Here is a 21,144-nt window from a genome sequence, read left to right as displayed (position 1 = left end):
TCGCTCTTTCGGCCAGAGCGGGATCGAGTTTCGGTTGAATTTTGATGATTTTAGTTATGATACGAGGGAGCTCGCCAGCTTTTCGGCTGGCGTTCACAACGTTCGAGGCTCTAAGGAGGATGTTCGGCACAAGTCGGACCATCGGAGGAACCGGAGGTTTCGCGGGCGGCTCATCGTCGTCATCTTCTGCAACGAGTGAACGCATTCGGATCATCTGCGAGCTCGGATGATCGGCTCTTCGCTACCACGGGGCTCTAAAGGGGCTTCTAGCGGGGTGTTTGCTCCCATTGCGGGAGGCTCATTCTTGAACATACATTATGTGAAATGATAACAAAGTGAGGGTCGCCGGATACGCCCCTGAGGGCCCTCGTCCCAGCGTTTATATTCAGAGGGATGAGATGGGCCGGACGCGATTCATTCTGTCGTCGTCCTTTCTCGAAGAACAGCTGCATGGTGTTGACCCTGGATTCTGGAAGGAAACGCGAAATTAGAATCTGTCGAGATGACTACCGTGGCTCCCAGACTAGTCTGACATAGGCTCCACTGAAGAAGAATGCTCCATTTTCGAAATTCTTTCGGTATAATTGAGTATTTTTTATTTACACCAGAGGAATGATTGCTGACATAATCACAAAAAGCACATCATTTGAATCGTTGATGTCATTATCGGTGCGGCTGCCACCATGGAAGATGTTGCCGCGTAATGATTGTAGATGTTGTGAGTCATCATCAACATCGCCCGAGCCCTCCCACAACTGGATTTCTCAGTCCTTCCGTTTCGCTTCGAATCGACTTACCGTTGTTTCACCGATTCATAGTCGACATTCTCGCGTTAGATTGTAGTGAAAAAATAACAGTAACTCAGTGAAAGATCGTCGACTCCAACGCGTCACCCATACTCACTCTCCGTACCGCAATGTCAAGACACGTACGGGATTTGAAGAGCTTCACACTCGCGCATGAATGCCTTCACTCTCCTACGAAAACAAGCTATCCGATCCTGAATATCGGAGACCATGCCACCCTGAGGCAGGCTTCCGCTCACGAACTCAATGCTCCACGCTGATTCGTTTCCCTTCCTCTCATCATTCGTGACTATATCATACCTTGCGTGTCTGTTTTTGTGTGTTCCTCGTAAAGGATTTTTCCAATTTGTATTTATATATATATATATATATCCTTTCATGTGTATATCTTCAATTACATATATATCTATCGTCATCATGTTGAATCATGGCTTCCGATATAGGACGAGTATATCACAAGCAGAACATTGCATTTCAACTGGGAAACAATTTACTGCCAAGCTCCACGGCAGCAGTTGCTCCGCAATTCGTCTCGAACTTTTGGAATCGAGGTATTCACGAATACATTCGTTAAGCTAGGATTACCATCGTGCTCCTTCGTTCGTTTTCGTCGAACCAGACTTAATTGTGACTTCAGTTGAACTAAAATGGAAGCCTCCCCAGCCTCCCTCAGGCTTCCAAGGGGAGGGGAGAGAGGAGTAATTCGATCGGCGAACAAAAAACTCTTATTCAAAACGGAATCGTAGAAATCCTATCCAAGGCGAAAACCTCGGAATCACAATCATCAGGTCGATGATCGAACAAATCCGGGGAGCGTTGATCTAAAATAGTCGAAATCATGATTCGCCTCTACAGTTTGCGGAAGACTGGTTGAATCCGAAGCCCTCGCGCTCGTCGGGATCAACCTCCTATCGGCATCGAAATGAGGAGAATGTATGGCGAGCTTAGCTCACCGGGTAGCGAAGCGAGGGGTGGATCGTTGGACAAATTAGTGGAGCTTGTCCAACAATTAGAGTCCTCGATCTCGTATCCGTCCTTAACGCACTTCTGAAGTGAACGTCCGGACACCAAATGATTTCGATTTCAAGCTCCTCTGGGCTCGTTCGGCACAGATCAAGCCGGTCCAGCCACTGGATCATCAACTCCCGTTCCGTGTTTCTCGTGATAACCATCGCGTGGTCATCCCAAACTTGGCAAAATCATCGGGGAATAAATCGTTTTCGGGAATCCCATGCTATCTACACAGAAGTTCCCGTTCCAATTCCTCATACCGTTGCGAAACAACTCAGTCAGTTGCCATCTACAAATGGGGCGTTTCGACGAAGCCTTGAGTACTTTGTCGATCTTAATTGTGGCACAGGGTTCAGTCTTAGCTATTCTGCTGATCACAATAGCTATACATCGTAGAAATTAGAAATTATTTCAGGTGCTCTAAAAGAGAAGGAATTAAAATAACTGTCAACTCAGAATCTACCATCACGTTATCCGTGGGGACCGCGGTAGTAGTCATCGGTATAAAAGTACTAATGTGTGACTTCCCCAAGTATGCTCTCGCCGTCGCATGTGATCGTTTGACGATTCACCTGGTCCGGCTTCCGAACCCCGCGGGTTCACGAATAGAGGTTTTGAGTTCTTCGGGTTGAAGTATTTTGAGTAACTCGTCTCACTGATATATCGACCGCGCGTCGGAAAAACCTGCATCCGATTCCTTCGATCGCATTCGAGTCTCACTTGTTCTACGGATTCGTTTCCCACCCATGGAAACATTTTTCCTGCTAATTAACTTCCTGATTAAATATAGATATTGCATTTTTCGTCTCAACTCCACCGACTCCTTTCATCGATGGAGGGCTCCTCGTTCATCGAATCAACATTTGATTGAATAGTCACCGAAAATATTGACACCGGGTGCGGGTCTCGACCGCTCAAGAAAAAACCGTGACCAGATTCAGAATTGCACAAAATGTGGATGTCTCGAGACAATGCGAAGTTCGACCTTCTGCCTCTGTGTACCTTCGGTTCATACGAACTTCTGAACTGAAGTTTTCCAACTATTCTCCGTATTCATTCTTCCTCGCATTCATCATAGTCATCCATCCTACCATCGACCAGCATTCTATGACTCTCTATTTTGGAGTGCGTCGCTTGAGTTTCCCGCTGCCGTCATCAATCCCTCGTCAGTGAATATTTATCTGAGGCGTGGTTTTCTCGTTACTAATGAGAACCTGCACCGGAAGATCACGGTGTTTGGTTCTGATGTGCAGTGGTACGTTTGTTTTCTCTACGGAGGCGAAACTGCAGTACGGACACCTGTACGGCCGCACGCCTAGATGAGCGTTTTCGTGCCGCTTCATGGAGAATTTGTAGTTCGTTGTGAAGTCGCAACACGTGCACTTCCAGTATCGGCGTCCGTTGCCGTCTTCAACGAGATGAGAGTACTCTAGATTCGATGACGATGTTGCCGCTCGCAGATCCCAGCACCCGTGCAGGAGCTCCATCATATTGTCTGAAGAATAAAATTGGCAGAAAATGAATTAGCAGTCGCTGAGCCGCGAGTCCGGCATGAGTGGCAACCACATGGACTCCGACCCGATCCAGGATGAATTTCCAATGAGTTCGCCAGTGACGTTCTTTATTCATTCTTCCAGGGTTCTCTCACACAGTGTCCGGGGATGGCAGAATGGAGCAGTCAAGATTCTGAAAGGAGAACAGCTGTTAGGAAATGCTCGATGATTAAACTCTTTCGGATGAATCTTTCCAGTCGGCAGCCGAAAGGCATAAAGCATGGGCTTTTTCTAATAATGAGTATTTTATTAGTAATCATTCGTAAATGCATCAGTACAAACGCTCAACATTGTCTACCTCAGTTACGAACAGATGCCGCTTAGCTGAACACTGCTAGGCATTTCAATTTATCTAAATCTTGGTTGTGTTGAATAAATGATTCTCCATCGTTCAATCCATTGATTGATTGTGTCTCAATGCATCGCTTGTTTGATTCAATGATTGTTCTAATTGACTCGAACCGATCGCTTTGTAACCCGGTCGAGTATCATACAATGAACGAGACCGAGTCAACACCGAGCTCACCTTGCCGGTGGGCCGTGTTCTCGCAAAAAAATCCTGTCGGTCCAATAGCATCGACGAAGCAACAAGCCTTCTCCTCCTTCTTATCTATCAACAAAAGTCAACGATTCGGGCCATGATCGATTGATTGATAGATAGATAGATTTGTTGGGTGGTTGATGATTTGTATCTGAGGCGAGCAGATCAGTGATCAGGCTCTGGACGACAAGTCGACCAGTCGGTCGTCCCGTCGATTCACTGATTCATCGATAGTTTGATTTATTGAATGAATGAGGATCTTCATCGAGTCGCTGGTGAGCTTGCTCAAGCGATCGATCAGTTTCTAGATTATCAATTTCCCGAATGGTGAATCGATCCGCATCCAAGTCTCAATCGACCAGAGATTTTGAAAATCATGTTCCTCGAATCACGTACGCCTCGCTCAATTCTCCAGTCACCGTCGAAGTTTTACTCATTCATCCATGCATCCATCGGGCAATCCATCCATCCATCCATCATTCAGAACATCACTCCATCAAGAATACATCCATTCATCTATGCTCTAAGGCATTCACTCAGCCATCATTCGATCTTTCGCTCGTTGATTTAGCTCCATCAGCATCCAGACATCCACGCATTTCCTCGCAACAACAATAGCTCTCGCGACAATTAGGAAAGGCCGCGCATCTTCGTTGTATATTATTCTCCTGCCATACTTCATATCATTATCATACTTATACTTATACTTATTCATAATAATGCGTTATATTAATTGATCTTATACTTTCTCCGCAGTTTTCCAATATAGATATAATGTGTATCGCTTGTATGCTCGACTGTTGTATATATTGCTCTTTTTCGTATTGCTTTCTCCTCATCATTGATGTTGCTCAGCGATGTGAAGAGCCATCGATGTCGCTGTTGTCAGATGGTAACGTTCATGAGTCATGATAGAATCTTAATCTATGAAAAACGGCATACGACTCGATCATGAGCCCACGTACAAAAAAGGAAGGAGCCACAAAGGACAAGTCGAAGAACTTGGCGCCTCAGTTGATAGAAAGTTCGCTGAGAAATCTATTCAAGGGAAACGAAAACAATCAGAAAAACACTCGGATCCAGGTGAACTAGGCAACTCGAAATAACGGGGGGAGAGGGAGTATACTGATGACCGTATCGAGCCAGGCACTGACAAATACACAGAAAGATCCGTGAAACGTTCGGAATGAGCATTCTTATTCCATTTACATAGACGTGACCGAATCGGTGCTTTTGCTCGGACAATCTTACGGACTTTAGGTCCGCAGTCTGAGTCTATCGCAACAACCTACCTAATCCCAAAGAGACATCTATCGGGATCAGGACATCATGGGGCATTCCGGGATGATTCTCATTCTCAAGAACATGCTCATTTTCCCGTCTCACGGTTTCAAAAGAGTGCTCACAGGCATTGGAGAAGGAAACTAAACAAGTTCATGCCTACAAAGGCAAAGAACACCATGAACGAATCTCAGGAAATCGAATCCGCACTCCCCTATCGAGACTTCAGATCCCTCAGAAAGGCTAGAAAATAAGCATGAGATATAAACATCGGAGTTATCATAATGATTATTGCCACCAGAGCTCGCATCGACTCGAAATTATATTACTCCATTTGTATGTGTTCCATAGTCTGATGAATATTCCAGGAAGCGTAACGGTGATGGTAATACCTCTCCAGGCGATAAAAAGTTCCGGTAAAAAAGTACTGGGAGATAGCTCCGAATGATAAGTGCTCTCACCGCGGCTTCCTGCATCGTTCTCTCAATACCTCTCTAGCCCAAATGTTCGGGACAGACTCCTCTGTCTAAATGCGAAATTCAGACGGGCTGTCGCCCCACTTAAGCTGAACACAGTTTCTTAGGAAGTTGGCGCTTGGTCGACCTAAGCATTGATCAGGACGATCAGAAAAGTTTTTCAAGACTTCAACAGACAGTAGCTCCGTAAACCAGATGGCTTAGGACAAAAACAAATGCACTGTGTCCGCGGAACCTTGATGCGCCACCATGATCCGTCTCGAATATAAACGAGGGAAAACATGCAAGGCACCTGGATCACGGAATTTGGACTCATCAAGAAAATGCTCTCAGATTGAAGTTAGCTCCGGGAAAACTCTTCCGGATATTCAAGCCCGAAGAAGTTTCCGAAAACTTTGATTTCGTTGACTAGAGGACATTACACGAGGGGGAACGAAAAATCATTTCACGAAAACACGGGGAAAGAGGTCCAAGGAAAGTTTGTTCAATTTCGCTCTATCATGGTAAGTGCGAATCATGATCGTCGCATAGTTTTCGAGGATGACTCATCAACTCGGTGCTTGACTCTTGACTCCGTGTCAAATCATCGATGTTCTTGGAGGGTTGGTCTGCTGATAAACTCTGTTGAACAAAGTACTTCATGTTCATCGTCTGTAAGATGTCGTCTTCGCTTGTGATTTGCATAGTTCGTTCGGCTACGCGGCTTGGCGGTTCAACAGCGAGGCGGGGGTTAGCTTTTGGCATTCGGCATTCTCTGTTTCTCTTGGGTTGAGTAGTTGTTCTCAGGAAGCATCTAGGAACTCTCGATGGCACTAAGGACTCAATGGCTCGACTGCGAACGTCATTCTCGAGATCGGTCGCAATCCCTGGCGTCAATCTCTTCCTCTTCGTAGGGTCATCACTATCGTCATCTTCGTGTTTCCGTCAATCTAAGGATTCCTCAGCTCGGCAGGTGTTGGGTGGATTGTGAGCGAGCTGATGGAAGAGGACAAGAATTCTCTTCGGGCCTCAAGGAAAAGCCTTGGGATTCTATCCCGAAGGTGGCATCGTGTCGGTTGCATTGCGTGCTCGAGGTAAAAAGTGTCTCCGGGAAGTGCTCCAAATTGAGATGGTATGCTTCTCAATGGTTACGGTGCAGAACGGGTTTAGGTGAGGTTGGTGAATTTGTTGCTGATTGTTTGCAGAATATTCGCTGTGACAGACAGGACGGTGAGTTCGTCCGTCTTGAGGATCTTCAAAATTTGACTGAATTCGCCTCGAAGCCCACGGCCAGCTGTCAGCCATGCAAGTTTGTGAGTCTGTGTGGTGAATCGACAGCTGGCAGTTCTTCTCCTCGGCATGGGTTTCGTCGCTATAAGTGGAGCAGCTACGGTTGTGGCTGCGATTGTGGCCGTCGTTTTAGCCGCCTCGCTGTGACCTGAAGATTATGCCGGTGAGGCCGTCTTAGTTGCACTGTTCGCCAATTCCAATCTCCGTCAACCGCCAGGTTGTGACTATGGATTCGTGATTCGTGACCAATGATAACTCATGGGAGGGGGTTGTCAGCGATCGATTGTTGACGCGACCGCAGCGCTCGAGGGATATACTTCCGAGAAAGGACTCATCGATCATCAAAAGAGGAGCGGTCAAAAATCAATCATCGTTCTATAAATAATAATCGGAGCACGAAAAAAAATCGTCCTCGGGTCGAAAATAATAATAGGCATACGGTTGATGCAGTATACAATTTGTGTGTGAAAGTGCGCGCTGTATAATCGTGTTCATCAAGTGGTTGTTTGTCGTAGTTTACTTGAACGATTGTAAAAGCGAATTTTTGTTTTTCGATTCGTCGTTCTAGATATTCGTTGCGTGTGAGTATCACATCTATGAACCTGCCTGGCGATCCACTGGGACGGACATTGGCTACTGATTGTAGTATCGTCGATGAGTTCCGACGATCAGAGCGTCACCAATAATTATCATAATAGTAATGATAATAATAAAAATGGACAATGAAAATCATGGTAATCGCATCTCGAGGGGATTTCTGCTGCGAACATAAGGAAGGAAAACTTGGCACACTCTGCTCTTACTCTGCACCGGAATACCCGACGGTAGACAGACGGTTCGAGGTTTTCTCAGAGTCTCCCTCGAGCTGAAGGTAGGAACGGGGGTCGTCTCGGGACAAATCATTCCTTTTTCTTCCGAGCGAAGTCACCTCCCGCTCTCTGAGCACAGATAATTTTTCCGGTGACCGATGAGAAAAACAGCTCATTGGCACGGGCACGCTTGGGAAGATTCGGTGAAAGCAATTGAAACAGTGAAATCCCCCCAGGTCGGGACGGATGATCCTGATTGCGAGAGACTACTTTTCTCATCGTTCCCCGTAATAATCTGTACTGCTTAGTTTCTCCGCATGACGACTTCTGTCGTGATCGTGATGAGTAGAAAACAGTAGTAACTTGAATTATGGCGCATTACCGTCACAGGGCAATTATGTAAAATAATAGCAATAGCGTCAATAATTGACTACTATTCCATCGAGTAGTAATAGTCGTCAGAATCATCATCATCAGCGTCGTCGTCTCCATTGCCTCAATGGGACGAGGGAGGTAATAATATAATCATTATTAATGATAATAATAATCAGGGTAGAAATGATGTCATCTAAACTATAACACTCTTCCTAACAGTTAGCATTGTCAGTCAAATCAAGACGACTACCATGGTACGAACTGCGTAAGTTAGTAACACGAGCTCAGGCGAAGCCTGCCAATATCATTGACGCCGTAATTCAGTTTGGGCGTCATGAGTTTCCCGGACGAAAACACGGGTAGCTATTTGACTTCCGTGTGTGTTTCTTTGCGTATGTGTTCGTGTTTCCCGAGTTTGTATGTACCGCCAATGATTATCCCGCTGGGAACGCAGCGGAGTTTTCGAAAACGAGTGATTGCATCAGCAGCGGAACTATTGGACAGTGCTCCGTATCTGTCAGATTTGGATAGATTCGAACGATTCCACACCATCAAGGCAGACTCCGATTCCATCGTCAGTATCATCAATCATCATCATGGGAGGACGATGGCCAAAACGGGAGGATTGTCTAGAATTCAATCGTGATAGACTTGCGATGATGGTGGGAACGATCAGCGCCCCAGTGATTTTCTGTTCGATACCTATTCCTTCTGTACCCCGCTTCGAATGTGGGAATGCGGCCCGTTTGTGGGCCCCCGTATGATCGTCTTTGTCCATGTAGTTGGGAGCAGCAAACTGGTTGTATCGGATCTCAAGCAGTGTTCGGGAACTTCGAGGAGCGATGAAGAGAACTCGATCGACGCTTAAGCCGAGTGATGCTCTCGCTTTTTGAGTTGCCAAAAATTAGGGTTGTGAGAGCGACGGTCCCGAATGCAGGGTCCAGACTCGATTCCCGATTGGAGTTGCATGTTGCATCGCTCCCCGAGCCCAGCGTCTAACTGTGTGAGTGTCCGCCCACGCGCAGGAAATCTCTGAGTCTGTCTGCTGGCTGCATTGGGATGATTTCTCTTCGAGGTTCTCAGTCATTTTTCGCCATTCGTCTCCGCCTGACTCTGGTATATTATTACAATTCTAACAGACAACATGATTATTTAGGAACTCCTCAACGACCTTCAAACGACCCTCCTGACGTCGACCGTAAAAACATTATTGCTTGCGATGTTACTTGTACATTTCGTCTAGGTGTGTGTCTTCAGTTCCAGAATTTTTTTGAACTTTGCAACATATCCGATGAAGCCTCAGATTCCCCTTGGGAACTGTCAAACACGTTTTTCCTTCCATGAGGAACTATTATACAAGTACCAAATCAATGGTACCCAAGGGGATTCCGTGAACTCTCTCTCCGCAGCAGCCCTCGAGTAAGCTCGAGGGAAACTGCTTCTGCTTCGTGTTGCTCACTCTCGAGCAATGTACGTAAATCCCTCGACTATTTGGGTGTTTGTCTCTCGCCTGCCTGTCTGTGTTCCAGTCAGTTATGTCACTATGTATGCATGCATGTAGATAGAATCTCAATAAAAAGCACCCGCGCCCCCCCCCCGCCATACCCTACTAATGTTTGTTTCTGTACTTTCTAAGGCAAAAGTGTTTCGCAGAATCATATTGCAAAATTCGTCCGTCTTTCCGGATGTACTAGTTATTCCGCTAGTTCTTGTTTGTTTCTACTCCCGGAAAGGCTGGCTGCGGTCAGTTAGTCGCTGGACTGCTGCATATCTTATCGCTTGCTTGATTGGCTTCTTTGTTTGTGGCCTTCGAAGTCGAGTAATACATCATCAGGGGCGAAAAGAAGAGGACCTCAGACTCATTGTGCCCTCTCGTTTCACTCGGGTTGCAACGACGAGTGAAAAACATGTGCTGCCGCCTGTGTGGCCATCGCCGCGTATTGCTGTACTACGGGAACGAGATGACGGTCCATGTGTTTCCGGAGATTCGACCGCTGGGTTGCACGATAGTCGCAGAAGTCGCACTTGAAAGGTTTCTCCCCTGGAAAAAGAGGAGAGATCAGCTCATCGCTCTCGTGGGTTAGTCGGGGCAGCTCTCCTACGAAGGCCAAGACGCTGACCTGTGTGCGTGCGAATATGATGCGTGAGCACGTGCTTGTAGACGGTCGAGTACCCGCAGAAGTTGCAGACGTGTTTCGATCCCGACGCTGACGATTCTCGATGCCCTGCAGAGAGAGAGCACAAAACCACACTGTTCGTAAACGTTCGATGCACACCACCGGTCGAGACAATCATGACAGGCGACAAGCCCCGGCCACGTATGACGCTTGAGGACATGGGGGGAAGGAGAGACGTCACAATTTATTTCCTTGTTCTAAGGCGCAAAGCTCGAATCGCATAGAACAGGGGAAACTCCACAGAGAATTCACCAGCCACAGGCAGGACGGGCATAACGGTAAACACCGAAGCTCACACCGAAGACGATTCGAAGAGAGACATCGCTCACGACAGAGAACGCTTTGTCTGCAAGGAAAACTCAGATTAGTACATGCTCAGCCGCACTCCCACAGCAGAACATCTCTGAGCTATCTAGAAGAATGACGCGACGCTTCCGATAGAAAATATCAAGTGTATTTGGTATCTAGCTGTTCCAATCAATCCATAGAGATGAATTTTCATCGCCGGCTCATTGGCTACCGCATTGTCGACGCTCGTCTCCCGAATCGAGGACCACTCATTCCTGGAGTAAGCATTCGATGACGCGAGGCTAGTAGGTAGTGAGATAGCTTGTAGGTTAGGTAGGTGGTAGATGCGAATCTTCGGAGGAACCCGCGACCGGCGATCGGGTCGCAGGCCGCGCGCATCTCTGTTGAGCATCTGGAGGTTTTCAGACGGATCACACAATCACGGGAATATTCAGCTATACCCTCGTCGTTCGATGTCTTTTTCCCCCGTATAGAGGTACATATAAGGTCTGAGATCATTGGTTTACTTTGTCATATGGAGCACAACCGGTCCGTACTAAAATATCGGAGGTTCCGCGTGAGAGCCCACTGGGAAATATTTTGATTTTGCTCTTTCATTCGAGTTCATTGGTATCGTTCAGGCCATGATAGCATGTTTCTGGTAGCTCACTTCTATGTATAGTATCTATTTTGATTCTGCTCGTTGTCTCACATCAGTTTTTTGGTTTCGACATACCGACCCTGCGGAGGCAGGGAGGGAGTCAAGTCTTCCCACGAGCCTACGACTCGATTGGAATGCATCGTGTCTTCTTTCTACCTATTTTGAACTATAAGAGATTCGGCTAAAGTGATGTTTCACGAGTGGAATTATTCTTCCTGAGCGTCTTCATTTCTGGCATAGGATCCCGACCAGCCCCTGGGTCACTTTATCGCCCACAAATAAAAAGCTTCTCGAGGACCCTCATCACTAAAATCATAAGAACATATCGAAACGAACAGAAAATGGAATGTCGTGAAACGGAGCTGTCGAATACGCTATATGATTCTCGAGTACCCGCTCAACTGAATCCATCTGATTGCAATAATACTTTAGCGTGTTGCAGGCATCCATCACGTAGGTGGGGGAAAACACTTGCGAACTGAATGCTCCCCCTCCTGAAAGTTGGCACTATCGACGGAACGCTTCCATGTGCGATGCTTACGAGAGCTCACTGCCCATTCTAGACTACAGGTCCTCCTCGGGAGTAACTCATAAATGTATACAGAATACGAAAGCTGCCCGGCTGAAAGCCAAGATTAGAAAGTATCAAAGCGAACAAAAATCACATTCCGAAGCTCAGACCTCCACGCTCGAGCTACAGGTACCGCGAACTCAAATCAGGCCCTTGCCATCCGGCTCATCTGACCGACATCTTTGACGTGAGAATCCCCTCATTCTATGCCTTGTTGTTTCGGCCTCAAACACCCTCCAAGATCTAGTTGTTGTCCCCCAGCTCCCAAGATAGCACTTGGATCACTTGCGAAACTCTGCCAAGTGCCCCACGGATTTCTGGACAACCAAGGAGTAATCGATAGGATTATGCTGGAGCAGCTGTTGTAGACCGACACTGGGGGGTTCCTGGACGCAACTCAGACCGCTATCCGGCGAGCTCGACACCGTGAGGATTTCAGTTGAGATTGGCAAAGCCCCAGGCGGATCTTCCGGTGGAATTCCCGGAGGAACTTCGGGAAGATTCTCGTACTGAGCGCATATGCTGGGCATCTGCTCGGTTTTCCCCGAAGGCTTCTTATGACGAGTCCGAATATGAGCGTGGAGGTTCGAGTTGGTCTTCGAGCGATATCCACAAATCGGACAGGCGTAGGGGCGCTCGCCTGGGAAAGAACAAGCGAGTTAAGAATGGTTCAAGGTCGATAGTGCGAATCGCAAGCGACTCGAGTAACTGACCTGTGTGAACGCGGCAGTGTTTTCTGAGCGAATCGAAGCGCTCGCTCCTGTAATTGCATTTGCCGCATATGAAGGGGTTCGCACCGAAGTGCCCGAAGAGATGATTCCTCAGATTTGTGGAATACGAATGCGTCGTATACTTGCAGGAGGGGTAAAGGCAAAGATATTCTGTGCTTCTCATGGATCTCCGGTAGAGCCCGATGTAAGCACCGACTCGGATGACTTTCGAATTCTTATGGGAATGAGAGCCAATCGAAGAGCGAACTGAAAAGCCAGGATTTTTCTTTCAGTTATTTCTATGCCGATTCCAACCTCAATTAATCGATGAGATCCGTTACCCTTTTTTCGTCCCGTCCGTTCCCCTTTGAGTGGATCTCGGGCTGACCAGAGTCGACGTCGGGAAGTCGCTGATCCCTCCCGACAACTAACCCGGAGCCTCATTCATTCCGAGCTTCCTCTAGAGCACATTCATTCTCCACTGCGCTCGGGGACTCATTCATCAACATAAATATTCATTCGCCAGAAGGAAACTTAAATCAAGAGACCATGCAAACTTTCTGATCTGCTCGGCGCCCTTCATTCACACCTGGAATTGGTCGCATCCACTCATCTGCAAGGAAAAAATCCGTTAGAGTCTGTCGATAGCTCGCGGAGAACATCCGCACTCCACTGATGCGTATTCCGGTAGTCACCGGATCTCCTCCGCACTCCGTGAGGTCTTCGACTCGATGAAACCGGCTGACAATTGTCGATAGCGTATAGAGAAAGTGAATCTTTATTCAACGAAAACAAGTTCGGTGACAATAAATATATTCAAACTTATATCAACAGGGATTATATCATGACTTTACCGACCAAACAATCGAATCAGAGTTGCCGCTCTGCAGTACATCGCTTGATACTCTCTCTTGGAGCAACGAACTCTCTTGTATTTACAATTCAAGCTGTCAGGTTGTATCTTGAACGGGCTGAATACATTCCATGACGACAAACCTTATGAATTGCTTCATCAGTCCGATCGTTTTCTACAGAGCGGGAACACCAGAATCAGAATTACCATAGTGGATCATAGGAAGAAACAATGGAAAGAGGGATATAGGGGTAGGTGGAGGAACGAAGAAGGCTTTGTTTTGCCGAGAATCGGCCTAGAGCTCAGGAAAAGCATCGGAGTGATCTCGCATGGAGCGCCGGAGCGTGAAATCGTGAACAACAAAAATCTCACAGGCGATACGCCTGAGAAAACGTCATCGGGTGAGGCTCGGCGTGCTTGGCGATCATGTGGAGCTTGAGATGATTGGGCCGTTTCGCGGTGAAATCGCACCTCGTACACGAATACGGTCTGTCTACGGAATGCGTCTTCAGATGAGAGACTAGATGAGCACGGATTTTCGCTCGATATTCGCAGAAGTCGCAAGCAAACGGACGATTGCCTCCGTGGAAGAACTCCTCGTGGTACCTTAGAGCGGACAGGCTTCCGGCGGTGAACGTGCACGAGCGGCATTGAAAACTCGAAACTCCTCTTGAAGACCGACGTGAAGTTCTCCGTGGAGCTGAAACATCAGGCTTCGGAGTATAAGCTTGTGAGCCGTCTTAAGAGAAATGGCATATGCGGACTCGCGAAAATCGAGGGATGAGAGGAGGTCTCTAATTGCATCTTCTCTGATCAGAATGTGAAATTCAAGGGCCCTCGTCGTTGATCGATCGGAAAACAAGATGCAGATTTATTCACATGAACATGTCTTCTCCGGCTCAAACACTCGTTTCGGAACTTTGAAAGTCTTTAGCGGTACTGTCGGGAACATCTATACCCCAGTCTGCAAAGGGAAGGCTCGGTGAATTTAGGGCTCGGGGGAGCTTCAATAGATGAATGAGCGGCCAATTCCGCAAAATCATTCGTTCCGATCGCTGGCGCCGTTCGGAGAAGGATTCGGATAAGTGAAAATAAATCTGGGTGGTCCGACTATCAAAAGTCGCAGGATTTATGTCGAATCCAGCTTGTATATCCAATATGTACACGGATCCATGCAACCACTCCTCAACTGATCAATCCCCTTTCAAAGTGGCATTGTCTCGACTTTCGTTCGATCTTTCAAGAATCGCGATAAAATACGGGCAGTATGTACACAACGTGGCATGCTCGGACACTTCGTCATTCATACAAATACTCAACGAATCAAATGAAATCCGAGGTGAAAATAGATACGGAGGCGTGATCAACAGTTCTCACTAGCGAAACCAACGGGGGTGATGATTAGGATTATTCGCGATGTTCTCATCTCAGGCTCTCGCTCGTCACGAGGACGACGCGAGAAAAACGATGCCTTCGGCGCCCTGTTCTAAACCTTCTGAGCCTTGCTTCGATTGAGTAAACAAGTTTTGGCGTTCTTGTGCTCGACGTCGATATGTTTGTTGAGACCTTTCGGACCACAGAGTGAATCGCAAAACATGCATTTAACTTTGACACCCTCCATATTCTCGCGGATCGTTCCCAGCAACGCTTCGACGTGTTGCCGAGCTACGTGACTCTCGTAAGAGTTTTTCGAGATCATTGGTCGGCCGCAGTAAACACATTTTATGGCGGGTCCTGTTCGGTGCTTGTTGCGATGACGTTGGAAGCTAGCTTGATTGAATGTAATGTACGGACAAACTTCGCAGGCGTACTGAGCTCCCTCTCGGTTCTCCATGTTGGGATAAACCGCGGAAGCCGGAATCGGTTCGAGAGGATCGATGCCGATTAGCTCCTCACAGCTATGCTTGCTTAGCCTCGAGTAGTCGGGCGTGTTAAGTCCACAGACGGAGCAACGGAATGTGCTTAGCATTCTGGTCCAGGTATCCTCCTGATTGAAGTGCTCTTGAGCGACGTGACTGTATAAGGCATCGCAAGATTCCAATTTCGTGGCACAGAACGTACAGTCTTGAGGTGACTCGGCGTTGTCCAAGTGACTTTTGAGGTGATCGTTCAATTCCAGAGAGAAAACAGTGGAAAACTGACAGACTACGCAAACGTGCTCTATAGTGCTCTGGTCGAGCGGTTCCTTCCGTCGAGATTTCCGCATCTTCGAAGGCTCGTCTGAAAGGAGGGATGCCCCGTTAGGCAGGAACGACGTCTCTCCGATCGCGAATAGCTCGAACGACAGATTCGTTCTCATATCCCGAATGTCGTCCGGAGGATAGAATCTTGTAGGTAACTAATTGCATAAGAAAGTCGTTTGGGTGGGCAATAATAACTTTATTTCACACAAACCAAGAAAGCTGTAAAGCTAATAATCGTTACCGATTCTCATAGGTTGAAATCAAGAGTAATGTAGGTCTCGTTGATGTAGTTGTTTTTTTTTGGGAGACTTCCCCTATATTTCTCGGACGATTCTCTCTATGAACACAACAGCTGATGTTTTCCGTCAAATTCCCTTCTCATCGTTATAACGAAGCATCGAGTCAAGCCGATGCAGACCTCCTTTTAAGAAAACTCATCCCGCTAGAAAAGGACTCACGCTTGACCTGACGAAGACCGCCGCTATTTTAACGATAAATTAGATAATAGCAATAATCATTATTATAATATTATTAATTTGGCACCGCCATCTACCATGGGTCTTCTGACGATCAGCAGCCGCGCTTGACTTTCTCCCGCTCCCATCAAGCTTCAAAACATCCTTGCCGACGTCATGACTCTCAACCGGAAGCCAGCCATCGCACTGATTGAAAATGAAGACCTACACAGACAGATTGGACTTTTTCCCGCCGTTCAAATAACCTAGAAGTTTACGCGAAGATCTAGGCGGAGGCAAGTGACTCAAATCGATCAGAACCCGCCCTCCATACTTGTATGCATATTGTATGTTCATACATATGTCATATATTATGCGAAAGAGGCACAACACTGCTTCATCATCGCTGACTGCCGCCCAAAAAAGGCAAATCGACTAGTGACTTGAATTAATAATAAATAGAATATACACACAGGTTGAGAAACCACAACTGAAAGTCTGCGGAAGTGAGCAGGTGCTTGAACCCGCGTCACGCCGAGGCGAAATTGTAAGTTTACCGTCGAGCGAGAGTGTTGCATAGCAATTGACTCTGGGTGTCGTCGACCACTTAGCTCAACATCCCGCTTCTCAGGTCAGCTGCACAACCGGGCTTGGTAAGTGAGTATTAAGTATTCCTATTGGCCGTCATAATGAGTATTTCTACGAACAAGTAGCGAAGTATGAATGGATCATTTTTTTCTCGTCTATAGACCCTTGTTCGTTCCTCTTTCCTAAGCAACCAATCAGAGTGTTCTACGAAATCTAGGCCTCATCTAGTCCGATCGGAATTGACTCTCTTTGCCTCCGTTAATTGTCTATAGATGAACTGTGACGCCAGCTTATGCGCAAGGGTTCTCTTCTACTGATTTCACCTCGTCGTCCAGTGATGATGCGATGCGCATTTATCAAAGTGTGCCTGTCTGTATAGTTTGTGAATTGTTTTAGGTGGGTTGACTGATGAGGTTATTTGTCTTTGGGAAGAGACGAGGCTGTCAAAAGGCTTAGCAGATTGCTCGGGTAGGCCATCTGAGCGGCCTTGTCGACCAGCTTGGAGCTCTGAGCTGGACTGTTGCGGACGCCATCTTTTCGAGGCGTCGGCCTCTTGATGCCCTCGTGAACTTCACGAACGTGTCGTCTCAAGTTGGACATTTTCGAGTACTTATAACCGCAAATAGAGCACGAGTAAGGCTTCATTCCGAGGTGCGTTGACGTATGCTCGAATAAACGTTGTTTGTAGTTGGTCTGATAAGGACATTGAAGACATCGGTAAAGATACGGCGCGCACGAGTTCACCGAGAGATCACCGCCTGCGTTGCCACCTAGACGAATCAGGGAGAGAGAGAGGAAGAAAAACGTGACACGTTAGAGGGAACCGCGTGTTTGCTCCTCCGTCATGCAGTTAATTCAATCCACACTTGAGTTATGTCTCGGTTCCGGTGGACCACTGCACGCTGGGTAGGATCGACGTGGCATGGGCTCTGCGCACAGGGGGCAGCTTTCGTCCGGATTTTTTTTTTCTCTTTCTCTCTCCCTTTCTGGAAGAAAATGCGAGAATTAGGTTTGTCCTTTCACAGGGAAGATATCATCAACTTACGTTCACTCTGTGAGCCACCTCGATCGACCTATAGAGTTCTCCGAATAATTATTCGACAAGAGGCGAAGCGGGACGCTTTCGAGGCTTTTATCGTTCGTGAAATCCGCGCTTGCATCTTACCCGTGCCGTATCGCCACGCCTCGATCTGGGTTCCACAAAGTTCCTCGGAATTAATTTCAAAAACTCCAAAACGAGCACACGAGGAAGTATTTTTGTTAAGAACACACAAGCGGTTAAATTTATTCATTCACTATAGGGAACACTCGAATGATTAGCGATCCTCATCGAATCGTTTCACAGCGGTATGTCAAATGTCAAAAATATATATGGATATCTGTAGTATCATATACGGTCAGAGAATTTCACATAGGGAGAAATCCAAACCTTCGGAAGATTTTTCATAAATCTTGAGTCTTCGAGTCTTGTTGGTGAAAGTTAGGGTCTCAGATCGTAAAGGGACCCGACCACAATAAAGCTATTTCACGGAGCGCCAGCGGTTCGAGATATATGACGAGCTCGAACTCTGGAACTTCCAAGTACTCTTATCAGGTACACTTATACGTACACGTTCACGCTCCGATACTCGTGCGCAAGGTTGAGTCTAGATTCTAAAGTGTATAGTTTGAGCTCTGGTTGAGCCGAAAGAAGTCAGAAAACAGGGAATTAGGAAAGGGTCTCCCTAACATTACGAAACCCAAAACACAGAATTATAGTTCATATATATCAATATTTGAGACATACCGAGAGTTCGGGATGTCCGTCAGTGAGTTCGTGTCTTAAAGCTTCGGACGGCTCGCTTCAGAATTCGAGCATAGAGGTATGTATATCTGGATGGCTGTATCTCGTGATAAACTGTATATATTATGTCTCCGTAGACGTTTTGTAGTAAAATAAAGCTATTGAATTAAAGCTAGCCATTGCGGGACACTTTGAAGGGGTCACGGATATTGGCGGACTTCGACACTCCGGTTAGCAAGCACCGACGAGAAAATCTTCCCCTGATTCATTTGATCACTGGACCACAGACCGCCCGGCAGCACATATTTCTCATCTCTGCTGTTTGTTCGCTCAAATGCAACTCCCAGGATTTGAAGATATTTCGCCCCCTCCCCCTCTCAAGTCTGTGTCGGTGTCGGTCCGTGCATGTGGTCGATTCTGGCTGATCCATTTATTGCGGCGGCGGGGGCAGCCCGAAAAACGCCGGCATCTGCGCGGGCGGCGGGGTAGGGGTCTGTTCTCGTTTTTTACTCGGAGGTGCGGCCTGAGGGTGTCTTCGTTTGATGTGTTGCTCGAGATTCCACATCTGTATTGCTTTGTAGCTACAGAGTGTGCATGCGTAGGGTCGTTCCCCCGTATGAGTTCGTCTGTGTCTGAGAATTGTGTGACGGTTGTTCGACATGAAACCGCAGAAGTCACAGCTGTAGGCTAGACTACCGTCAGCTTGTCGGTGAACCTGAATTTGCTCCGAGCCTGAGGTCGTCACGCGTGAGGTTGAAGTTCCGGGGAACATGCTCATCGTGTATTGTCGTTGGGATCTCTGCGGGGAAAGGCTCCGGGGAAGGAGAGGGAATTTCGTACTGAGGGATTGGAGGGCCATTGAAGTCGAGGGTTTGTGGAGGTCCATGGGCTGGTCGGGATGATGATGATGGTGAAGCTGCTGCTGCTGCTGTTGGTGCAGCTGTTGCTGCTGCTGCTGCTGCACTTGCTGGTGGTGGTGGACAGCAGCCGACACTGCAGCGGCTTGATTTGCCATTATAGCAGCCGCCGCGGCCGCGAGCGGGGTTGCCGTCAGCTCACTGTTACGCAAGATCAATCGGAGAAGGGCCTCAGAGTCTGAAAATGCCCTCGTACGTCAGATCAGTTTGATGACGTGCATTTTGACCAGCCAAGAACTTAGTTCAGCTCTCGAAGCAGTGAATCTGCAATTTTTCTATGTTCGCCCCATTCCCTCCTCGACATGAACCGCAGCTCAAGATCGATGGTAGTGATGAGTATCATTAATTACGATGCACGATTTCGCAGCTCCATACCTGCTCGAGTAAAAGCCTTTGAGGAAGCCTCCTCGGTCTCCATTGAATTTTTGGTAACGGCCATAGCGTTCAGCGACTCAGTATATTGATAGCGGCGGCGCGAGTAGCATTAGTCGTAAGTAAGCCCTTTCATTGAATGAAGCGTTCAAACTCATTGCCGACGGCGACGGTCGACGCTGTTGCTGCAAAGGAGCTAATCAATGAATTTTAGAACGCTCTAAGCCTCAATAACGTATGCCACATGAAAGAATTTTATTCCCTCCTAAACAATCCGATAAGAGAAACGCGATAGAAATTCATCGCTCTCAGTCGGGAATCCGCGAGAACTATTGGTCGATTGAGGGAAGGAAGGGCTCGTGAGGGCGATCTCACAGTATAATTGCTCGGTCGAGTATTCTTTCGAGTAGGAATGGAGCGGTGTGCACCTGTAATGAAACCTAGGGTTATATCAGCTCGCTGATATTCACGCGGAAATCACTTTCCAAGATAGATGAGGTCCCATCTAGGTTCTATCGATCGCCTACATCAGCCTACACTGCACGCGGGAAATATTCCCGATCGATTGAGTCATAGATTGTAGGGAGTAGGGAAGCGTCTAGAAGAACCCTTTCAGCCTTCGATAGACATCGGCGTGTGCCAATGCATGACTTGAGTGCAGCTTTCCTTCTCAAATCGGACGAGGATCTGATTGATTCCTGAACTTTCAGAAGAAAGAATCGACTAAGGCAGCCATCGAGCGCCACGGTGGGTCATAATTGCCTACGAGAGGTCACTGTCACCAAGGAGAACACAACCGTTTCGATCGAGCACAAAAGCTCACAGAAATTGTTAATTTATTTATTCGAACTTCATTTCAAACACATTAATGCTCTACTCACATTGTTAGTAGCGAGCTCGGAGCACACACTCATTCAGGCAAACTTACTTCCGCCCGCTCACTCCTTCTCGCCGCAGCGTCGCTTTTAATCGAAGCTTTGAATACAAGCTCATTCGACTCATCATAATTATGTTTTCATGAACTGATATGAGACCATGTTGACCTCGATTTCGATATCAGGAATAAAAGCTGGCAAGGAAGAGTCGCAATCGGACGGGTCAAGTCAAACACGCTCTCAAGGGGAAAATCGGATCACCTGGCTCGACGGTACCGCGTGAAACCGAGTCGTGAAGGTCTGCAACCCCTCCAAGCAGGGAAAGAATTCTGCAAAACTCGAACGAATGTTGCGCGGCCTCACCGACGGCCCTATGGGGAATTCGAGGCAAAGTAATCGTCGCCATGGAAAGGAATAGATGTCATCAACATCGGAACGATACAAACCGCACGACTAACCTGACGAGCACGTCTAGAACGAATACTGCAAGGAGGTAACGACTGCTGTCCGTCTGTTTGTGATTCTGTGACCGTGTTCTACCGCGTTCTAGCGTCCAACCTCTGCAGTCGACAGCAGAGGGTCAGAAATAC

The 21,144-nt window shown here is 47.3% G+C and overlaps 1 protein-coding gene across 1 annotated transcript; it reads right to left on the bottom strand.

The window, feature by feature from the left end:
• Positions 1 to 9,998: 9,998 nt before the first annotated feature.
• LOC100898219 (zinc finger protein 64) lies at positions 9,999 to 19,956 on the bottom strand. The gene is made up of 8 exons (XM_029112268.1): positions 19,683 to 19,956; positions 18,901 to 19,485; positions 17,072 to 17,377; positions 14,874 to 15,601; positions 12,532 to 12,763; positions 12,108 to 12,458; positions 10,242 to 10,346; positions 9,999 to 10,162 (listed from the first exon to the last, which is right to left on the bottom strand). The coding sequence occupies exons 1-8, from the start codon at positions 19,744 to 19,746 to the stop codon at positions 9,999 to 10,001; spliced, it is 2,535 nt and encodes an 844-aa protein (XP_028968101.1). The 5' UTR covers positions 19,747 to 19,956.
• Positions 19,957 to 21,144: the final 1,188 nt, after the last annotated feature.

The sequence above is a fragment of the Galendromus occidentalis genome, unplaced genomic scaffold (genome assembly GCF_000255335.2).
Source record: "Galendromus occidentalis unplaced genomic scaffold, Mocc_1.1 scf7180000077488, whole genome shotgun sequence".
Taxonomy (NCBI): domain Eukaryota; kingdom Metazoa; phylum Arthropoda; class Arachnida; order Mesostigmata; family Phytoseiidae; genus Galendromus; species Galendromus occidentalis.
The sequence above is the reverse complement of the archived record's forward strand: the minus strand, read 5'-3'. Positions and strand labels throughout refer to the sequence as shown.